Below are 9,551 nucleotides of genomic sequence, written 5' to 3'. Positions count from 1 at the left end.
GGCGATACCAGTGCAACACATTGCAAGTAGAAACATCAGTAAGAATGAAAACTTACTCTCAAATTTTCCAGTGCAAGCAACAACACCGGCTCTACATCAAACAGTTTTCACCAACTCTCGCTTTACATTCACCAAATTTTCTTCTTCCTGAGCCGGAAAACAAGAGTCACAAAATCAGATACAACTCCAAAGGCCCAATGATTAAACACTCAAACCAACACTCACACGGACAAACACACAAAAATAAATATAACCCGCATTTGATCTCTAGATGACTACCAAGAGGTGTAACTTATAGCCGCCATCGTTGATACCGAGTGCGCCTTTGCTGCAAAAACAAGCTTTCTAGATGCTGCTTTCTGTAATTCTGTGTAGTTTCACAATGACTACAGTAAGTTGCAATAAAAGCTATGAATTTCGGAAATCAAATCAGCATAAACCCAAAAAGAACTTAAAAAAATTGGAATAATCAGCAAACAAAAAGTACAAAAACTGAATTTGCATTCATGAAATTATGTTTGGTTATTGAGAAGATTACTAAAGCAAAAAGAAACATGGTAAAAAGCTACAATTATATTTATATATAATCTGGTGATCAATCTCAAATTACTAATCAAGAAACTCCTGAAATAACACGCGCGACGGCGATTTGTTTGTGTTTCAATATATTACATACAATGTTGGTTGTTAATTTAATTTGTATTTTCATCATATTCGACTAGACTTTATCGGGCATGTTTTTGGAAAATTTCGCAAGTAAATTTGTCAAGTAGTCGTTAATTTCGACTTTGTTTTAATATCATCCTAATTTCTTGCCACACCCTCACGCATGTGGCAATTTTTTCTTTAATTTTACGTGTTTACTTTGCTCTTTAATTTTGTTCTAAATATTTTTTACTTTTATATTTTAAAATTTTAAAGATAAAATTGCCAACTACGTGGTAATTTATTATGTTATGTTCGATTTTTTTTTTTAATTAAATATTTAATTTAAGAACTTAATCAAGGAAATGTACTTTCGGGATTCACCCTTCCTCCTCAATTTGCAGTCTTGGTTCCAAATTTCGCTACCCCGACTTACTCAAAATCCCTGAAATCCCAAAACCCAATTTCCTCCTGCCAAAGAAATCGCCATCACCCTTCAACCACAAAAAAAATCCCGACAAAATTCGGAACAGAAGGTCCTACTCGGATTTTTCATCTCTTGGAAGGCAATTTTTGGAGTTGTTACAGTCATTACCGTACTCATTGAAGAGAGGGCAAGTAGATTCACTTGTGTTACAGTCATTTTATTGCTCATTTTTATTTTCTTGATTCATTACTTTGTAAAATGTTGTATACGTTTCTATTCTCTCCTTTTCTACATTTCACAATTACTTCCATCATCTGCTTTGATAAGTTCTGAGGGAGAAGCAATGAGAATAGGCTCAGTAATGCTTATGATCGAGTTATGGCTAGCAAAGTGGATTTGATCATAAAATTCAGAGGTGTTAGCTCGTATATTAAATTCAGTATACGTATTCTTGGAATAATGATCCTACTTCCTATATGTGCATAATTACGGTAGATATGTTCGGAGTTATGCCCTAAATTATAATTTATGTAATAATTCTATATTAATTAATTAATTAATTAATTAATATAAAAGTAATTTTTATTCAATTATAAGTTTAGTTTTATATTAATAGAAATATTGTACCATGAATGAGTCCATAGAACTTAAGGTATGGAAGCAATCCCGAGGAGTTTGCTGGAGGCGTTTTAGGATGCATTTTCTCTTGATGCTTAGATTTCAAATTTCAATAAAAAAAACGCATAAACGAAGCTTACCCAATTGGTCATTGGTCCTCTAGACAAGTGTTTTGTGGTAACAGGCGATGACGTTGGCTACATACGCACCCTTATTGCTGGTGAACTCGTCATTGGCTTTGGGCTCCATCACGGCAAGGCACATGCTATGCACCATCTGTTTCTCTTGGCTTCCTTTGTGGTCTTCGACAAATTTTTCGATCAAATCCTAGTCGAAGGTGCTGGTTACAACCGAAGGCAGAGGCTCCCCAACCACAACCAAATTTGTAATGTTGAAAGAGCAAACGATCAAGAGTTAGACGAGCTGCAATACATAGGAGGAGGGGAGAAAGAGTCAGATCGCAGTCGGCGGTGCGGGTTATAACCGGAGGCAGAGGCTCTCCAACCACAACCAAATTTGTAATGTTGAAAAAGCAAACGATCAAGAGTTAGACGAGCTGCAACACAGGAGGAGTGAAGAGTTTGGAGAGAGAGTGGGTACCGCGCTTGCCACATTAGCAGTTAATAGATAAATTGACATATAAGGAGGAGGAGGTATGATATTGTAATGAATTCAAAAGTTGATGCATAACATTACAATGTTCAAAAGACGATATATGAGTTTGTTATGAGACCCAAAATTGAGGTGGTAAAATATAATTTACCCTTTTATTTGTTGTATGTGGGTGCATGGAGGTTTTTGATTGGTTAGAGACAATCAGATAAGGACAACTACATGTTGTATTTACGCTTCATTTGAAACTGTTTCCTTAAAAAAAAAAATTGTTTATAAGCATTTTCACTAAAAAAGCTTCTATTAGACGTAAATTCGTAAAAATTAAAGTGCTCTTGAAATGCTTCTTAGAAGAAGCAATAATAGGTTTACCCCCAAAAGTATATCTAACTTGTTCTTCCAAACATGGTTAGAAATGCTTGTGATGATCTAAAAGTGCTTAGTTGATTAAAAAACCACAAAAATTGTACTTGGGCTACAAGCATAAACAAAAATACATCTGAACTTGGGCTTTTCTAGGGTTGCAGTGTACTCCAAGTCCAATTTCAAAGTCCACACTCTAAATTTCAGTCCAAGCAGCTTTACTTGCCAAAGCCCATTCAACGTGTGGGACCACAATCTACTGTTTACTGACTTGGCAGCGTCCCATTGGCCAAGCAAAGGGACCTTTTCCTCCCAGCTTGTAAAAATTCGGCAACAAAGAAGACGAATATATAAACAGTAACGCAGAAAGTATTCGAGGGAAAACAAAAAGAAAAAAAAAAAAAAAAAGGAGTAATATGTTAGGTACCCACTTAAACCTGATTGCGCCGATTTCTCCTTCCCTCTGTCGACTCTCTTGCCTCCACCCCTCTCCTTCCCTCCCCGTCACCGGTGAGACCTCTTCTCTCTCTCTCTCTCTCTCTCTCTCTCTCTCTCTCTCTCTTGTTTCTATGTATGCGGGCAATGACAATATATGTCTCTGTGTATAAATAAATAAATATATATAGGTATATGTAAAGATTGATTCTTTCAGAAAAAACATATGTAAAGATTGATGCTTTTTGTTTATTCTACTCTTTCATAAGTTCATGAATGCTGAAACCAGTTTTTTGCTTATATTTTTGTAATTATCACAAGATTTATGCTTTTAATGTTTTTAATTAACCCAATTTTTCTTTGGTTTTTTTGGGTTTTCATTAATTTGATATGAGAAGTTCGAAATTCATAGCTTTTGTTGTAATTTGATGTAGTCATTGTGAAACTAGACAGACTTATTGAAGGTAGCATCTAGAAAGCTTATTTTTGCAGCAAAGTCCCACTCAGTATCGACAATGGCAACTGTAAGTTATTCTTTTTACTCATAACTTTTACTTTTTACCAATTTTGCTTAGCATTTTTTTGTGTGTGTTTGTCTGTGAGAATATTCTTGCAATGTGTAGCTTGTGGTGCCGCTATTATGTTTTGAGCAGTAATCGAATTTTCAGGACAGTTTAGCTGTATACTTGTGTCTGATTTGTGGCTGTTTTTTGGCTCAGGAAGAAGAGAATGTGGGAAATGCAAGGCAACAGTTGGCAAAACTGTTTGAAGTATCGCTCAGGAGAATAGTCCCTGACGAGCAAGATGTCGCGCCAGTGATTGCTGCTTCAACTGGGAAGTTTGGCGATTATCAATGGTACATTATAGTCCTAAATTCTAAATTGTAAACATTAGATTTATTTTTCAACTGTAAATAATCTATATTATTTGTTTCTGTCAATTGAAAGATATTTCAATTTGTAAGTCATGCTTTGTACGTACTTCTATTTGATGGGTAAGTCCTTCTTTGGTGCAGTAACAATGCCATGGGTCTATGGTCTAAAATAAAGGGAAAGGGGAGTGAGTTCAGGGGTCCTCCATCTGTTGGGCAGGTACTAACGTTCACCTTTCCTTTACTTCTCTACATTGAACTTAGATAGTTAGGGTTTGTATTTAGGCCTTGAGTTGATAGCATTGAATAATGGCTGGGGTTTCATTTTATAGGCAATCATGAAAAATCTTCCTGATTCGGAGATCATAGAATCTTGTTCTGTAGCAGGACCTGGATTTGTGAATGTTGTCTTGTCAAAGAAATGGTTGGCTAAGGTATTGTTTGAACTTTTATGTGACTGTAAATTATACTAAATAACTTATTTATTCAATTTTTTTGGTGTGGGCGGATATAAAGTTCTTACTTTGTTGGACTTAACTGTGAATAATTGTTGGTGCAGAGAATACAAAAGATGCTTATTGATGGTATCGAGAAATGGGCGCCACAGCTACCGATCAAAAGGGCTGTGGTTGACTTTTCCTCGCCTAATATAGCTAAAGAAATGCATGTGGGTCACCTAAGGTCAACTATTATTGGGGATACGCTAGCCCGTATTCTCGAGTTTTCAAATGTTGAAGTTCTTCGACGAAATCATGTTGGTGACTGGGGGACACAGGTGATGTATTCATTTTAGGTAATGCAGTTTGATAGCATGTGTAACTAATTCAGATTCCAAGAGAAAAAAATTGCTAAACTTAGACATTTCAAGTTTCCCCACCATCTAACATTTGGCACTTGCCTTTCCTATATACGCATCCAGTCACACAGACACATGTTATGTTCACATACACGCATCTAGGTGTTTTTATACCCTTCATTAGTGTAACTATCACAACCTTCTGAAGCTGGGAATACAGCCAGTAGGTAGATATTATTATGTCTTTCTAGCTCATCGTTCAATATGCTTGGTAGAGAAGCACTCATTTTTTCCATCACTAAGATGTGGCTCAAGTAAGTTCTGTGTCTATTGCAGTTCGGTATGTTGATTGAGTTCCTTTTTGAAAAGTTCCCAAACATAGAAGATGTTAATGAATCGGCTATTGGTGATCTACAGGTTAGTGAAAATTTTCTCCTTACATTTTAGTCATTTAAATGCTTATATTGTATTATTTTATCGTGTGCATTCTTGTTTGGTAAACTTCCTTTGACATGATGAATCAGAAAATAAAGTGAAAATGATTGTTAGTGACTTTAAACGAATGGTGTTTTGTTAGGCATTCTATAAAGCATCAAAACAGAGATTCGATGATGATCCTGCTTTTAAGGAGAGAGCACAACGGGCAGTGGTTTCCCTTCAGGTGAGTTATGCATTTTTAGATGTACATAGAACACGAGGTTGATCTCTCTATCCATGATGTTAGTAAAAATTCAAAAGTATGGGAGAATGTCTTTTGTGTTTCTCTTCATAACTTGGTTGTGATTCAACTCAATTTGCAGGGTGGAGAACCCAAGTACAGGAATGCATGGCTGAAAATCTGTGAAATCAGCCGTAAAGAATTTCACAAGGTCTATGAACGCCTTGGAGTTCATTTAGAGGAAAAGGTATGTTCTAACTTCGCAGGATATTCTATTGGCAGGCTATTGATATTCTTGTATCCCTTTGAATAAGAAACAACAAGTTTACTGAAATTAGATGCAAAGTAAAAAATATGAGACGGCCATGTCTCTCCTTTGCATACGGAAGCTTTTATAATAGCACTTCATCTTTTGCAAGTAAGCTTTTCTAATGAGTGAGACATTTGAAGATTAAGTGCTATTGCTTTCCTCCTAGATTGTGCACTACAGGAAAACCTGGTTTGGTCCAGCAAGTTGGTTGGTACTTGTAGTACTACGTGATTTCAAGTTACAACAAGATGATGCCATATTGAAACATTATTGTTGCAAGACACTAAAGATGAATTTGGTTTATATTTTGATTGGCCAATAGCTGTGATGAAAATAATATTTTAAAGTTTGCCCTTAGCTGTGCATTTGCATATGCAATGTTGATCATAAAGTGTGCATTGCTTCTGCTATTGTATACAATCTACTTGTGATATAATGTTTTTACTTTCGCGGCCTGTGATCTTAATGTTTACTTTTGTGCCCTGAATTATTGAAAACATTGGAGTCATTTATATTGAAATGTGGTTGAAATGCAACATGGATTATTTATGTTTGTATTAACTGTATATAGTATAGAATATTTGTTGGATTTAATTTTTCATCTTTAGTTGCTGAGAGTAAGCAGTAAAGTCATATATGTTCGTTTTTACTTTTTGTTTTTGACAGGGAGAGAGTTTTTATAACCCATATATTCCTGGGGTTTTAAAAGAATTGAGTGATAAAGGCTTAATTGAGGAAAGCCAGGGTGCTCGTGTAATCTTTCTGGAAGGGTTTAACATCCCTCTTATTGTTGTCAAGAGCGATGGTGGTTTCAACTATGCTTCAACTGATTTAGCAGCTCTTTGGTATGGTCTTTTTTTTTTGGATAATTTTCATGGATGTTTTGGTTTTATGAGTCAAGGCAATTACGTTGTGGCCAGTCATTTAGCCTTGTTTCTTTACTATAGTTCTTCGTGATCTTCATACTGTGCCCCTTTGAGAGTAAGTTGTCATTCTTAGTTTCTTACTGACGGTTCTACCTGCAATGTGTTGTATAGGTATCGCCTTAATGAGGAGAAAGCGGATTGGATCATATATGTTACTGATGTTGGCCAGCAGCAGCATTTTAATATGTTTTTTGAGGTATGTTGCTAAAACTGTGACCTGTCTCTGCATACCCTGATTTGTGGTGTTTCGTTCATTTTCTGGTCTATGTTATTGTTGTAATTATTTATCGCGTAGCATAAATCTTCTTATGTGGTTTCAAGTACATGTTCTCGCTTCTAAGGCTTACGGTAATAGTAATACGATGCAATTATATGGTTGGACATAATTTGATGTTTTGTTTCAGGCAGCTAAACGTGCAGGTTGGCTCCCAACTGATGGCGCATTGAAACCAAAGGTTACCCATGTTGGTTTTGGTCTTGTTCTGGGAGAAGACGGAAAACGCTTTCGTACTCGCTCTAGTGAGGTGGTCCGATTGGTTGATTTGCTTGATGAAGCCAAGGATCGTAGCAAAAAGGTTCTTGTTGAACGTGGTATGATATCCTATGACCTATGTTCGAACATATTCTGAAGGGATGTAGAACATATCCTGAAGGGAATTGTATTTATCATCTTAGCATAGATTAGTATTCCGTATCTCCTAACCTCTAAATCTTCTCAAGTGGGTAATTATGTTTTAAAATTCAGGCTGGACTGAGCAGGAACTTAATCAAATTGCTGAGGCTGTTGGTTACGGTGCTGTTAAGTAAGCTGCCTAAACTTTTTTAAGTTTCTCCTGGTTATGTTGTAATTATTATCTTCATAATGGATGGGGTGGGATAGCCTAGGTAAATTTTACGATAACGTATAAACTGTGACTACTGCCCCAGATTTTCTGCATCCTGAACGTGAATGGATATATCAATGTAGTATTTCTTGAAGAACCTTAGGAATGGTTAAAAACTCCATGGTATCCATTTACAAAAACAATTAGAGAGAATGTATATGAATAATTGCATACTTAGTCCGGCCTGTAGATTGTTCCTAGAATGGGACTTAATTCTTTTATATTCTTAATGTTTTGACAGGTATGCTGATCTGAAGAACAATAGATTAACCAATTACACGTTTGATTTTGATCAAATGCTAAGTGATAAGGTGCGTCAACTAGTATTTGGCGAAGGCTTTGCATTAAGATTGTTCCTGACTTGTTCTAATTACTTGTCCTATATGTATTAAACTATGGTACTAATGCTTTCTGTCCTACGGTTCGGAAACTACCTGAGCAGGGAAACACTGCTGTTTACTTACTCTATGCTCATGCTCGGATCTGTTCCATAATAAGGAAATCTGGCAAAAACATAGACGAATTGAAACAAGTAAGTTCAGCTGCATTTTTCCACATTGTTACCTGCGCTTATTTATTCCTATTCGCCACTGGAAACTGGTGGATGGGTTCTGATTTTATTTTTTATTTGAAACAGACGGGGGAAATCGTGTTGGATCATGACGGTGAGCGTGAATTGGGGCTTCATTTGCTACAGTTTTCAGAGGTAGGTGCATGCAATAATTGAACTGATTGTTGTCTTCCTCGTGTCCTTAGCTCGAGGCTTCGTTGATTACTGCTGTAATGCATGTGGAATTCAGATTTGTATTTTTCCTCTTCACTTTTCAGAACGTGGAGGAGACCTGCACTAATCTATTGCCGAATGTTTTGTGTGAATACCTATACAATTTATCAGAAGTCTTCACCAAAAAATTCTACTCCAATTGCCAGGTACACCCGTCTTTGTTTGTCTCATGCTTTACGCTGATGAGTATTGATAATGTCACATTTCTGGGATGAACCGAAGCCAACTTTAAACTCAACGATGGATCATTATTTAGCACCGATACCTGAGAGCCTTGTGCTTAATAATGGAATGAAGTAACCAAATCGCTGTTCATTTGGCTTGCCTCACTAGGCTAGGAAAACAGTACATGCCTAAGCATATACAATGAAATTTTGTTGAATACAATCCTGACAATCTTATTCATCTTCATTGCGTTCTAAAACTTTGCAGGTTGTCGGGTCTCCTGAGGAAACGAGCAGGCTCTTGCTCTGTGAAGCAACAGCCATTGTGATGAGGAAATGTTTTAATCTGCTCGGTATCGAACCGGTTTACAAGATATGAAGGACCAAACTAGTGTTGTAACCATCTTAGTTAACGGGGATATTTGAATGCCGCTTTTCCGTTTGCACTGTAAAATTGTAATCAGATCTTCAGTTGATAACATTTTTGGTTTCAGAGTTCAAAATTTGAAAAGAAAAAGGACCGAGTGTTGAATTGGAATTTTCTTCTCACACACGACTTGTCGTTTCGTATCTCACCAGAAAAATACAGCAAAACGACATCATTTGTAATTTCGTATAAAAATAGATAAAAATCGAAGGCTATGATTGATTTGATGTCACATCTTAGTTTCGACTCCGTCGTAGCACGATATTGTCTTCTGTGGGCTTACCATTCCCTCAAGGATTTGTTTTTGGGTTCCGGCACGAGAACTTCTCAAGGGGGTCACCCATCCTACTATTGCTCATGCTTGCTTAATTTTGAAATTCCGATGGAATCTGAAGTCAATGAGTTTCCAAAAAACCTCATGCTATAGGGAGGGGAGCATATACATATAAGACACATCATCCCCTTTCCGTTGATTGATGTGGGATCTTACATTTGGTACGAATCATGTGACTTCCATAATTAAATCTTTGCATTAAGGTTCATGCTTCCTTTTTTTTTTTCTTTTAATTTCTCTTATTACTTTGTGTAGTTTGATTTTTATTTGATTTGTTCAATTTAAAAACTGCGAAAA

At 36.4% G+C, this 9,551-nt stretch overlaps 1 protein-coding gene across 3 annotated transcripts; it reads left to right on the top strand.

The window, feature by feature from the left end:
• The first annotated feature begins 3,021 nt into the window (after positions 1-3,021).
• Positions 3,022-9,031, top strand: LOC137733590 (arginine--tRNA ligase, chloroplastic/mitochondrial). Of its 3 annotated transcripts, none has more exons than XM_068472724.2 (18): positions 3,022-3,175; positions 3,554-3,624; positions 3,820-3,956; positions 4,116-4,191; positions 4,304-4,405; positions 4,531-4,746; positions 5,104-5,184; positions 5,345-5,428; positions 5,568-5,672; positions 6,402-6,580; positions 6,773-6,857; positions 7,066-7,252; positions 7,407-7,464; positions 7,787-7,856; positions 7,988-8,077; positions 8,183-8,251; positions 8,374-8,475; positions 8,762-9,031. In XM_068472724.2, the coding sequence occupies exons 1-18, from the start codon at positions 3,082-3,084 to the stop codon at positions 8,870-8,872; spliced, it is 1,917 nt and encodes a 638-aa protein (XP_068328825.2). In that variant the 5' UTR covers positions 3,022-3,081; the 3' UTR covers positions 8,873-9,031. The 3 variants fall into 3 exon arrangements, with proteins under 3 accessions (XP_068328825.2, XP_068328836.2, XP_068328831.2); XM_068472735.2 differs by having other exon boundaries at positions 3,030-3,175; positions 3,550-3,624; XM_068472730.2 differs by having other exon boundaries at positions 3,030-3,175; positions 3,535-3,624.
• The last annotated feature ends 520 nt before the right edge of the window (positions 9,032-9,551 follow it).

Source organism: Pyrus communis, chromosome 15 (genome assembly GCF_041283825.1).
Source record: "Pyrus communis isolate YQ-2024b chromosome 15, ASM4128382v1, whole genome shotgun sequence".
In the NCBI taxonomy this organism is placed as follows: Eukaryota; Viridiplantae; Streptophyta; class Magnoliopsida; order Rosales; family Rosaceae; genus Pyrus; species Pyrus communis.
This window is presented reverse-complemented; position numbering and strand designations above follow the sequence as displayed.

Coding starts and splice junctions, on each gene's coding strand:
- LOC137733590 (XM_068472724.2), top strand. CDS start 3,082: ATGTTAGGTACCCACTTAAACCTGATTGCGCCGATTTCTCCTTCCCTC. Junction 4,192..4,303: donor GTCCTCCATCTGTTGGGCAG/GTACTAACGTTC, acceptor TTCATTTTATAG/GCAATCATGAAAAATCTTCC. Junction 4,406..4,530: donor CAAAGAAATGGTTGGCTAAG/GTATTGTTTGAA, acceptor TTGTTGGTGCAG/AGAATACAAAAGATGCTTAT.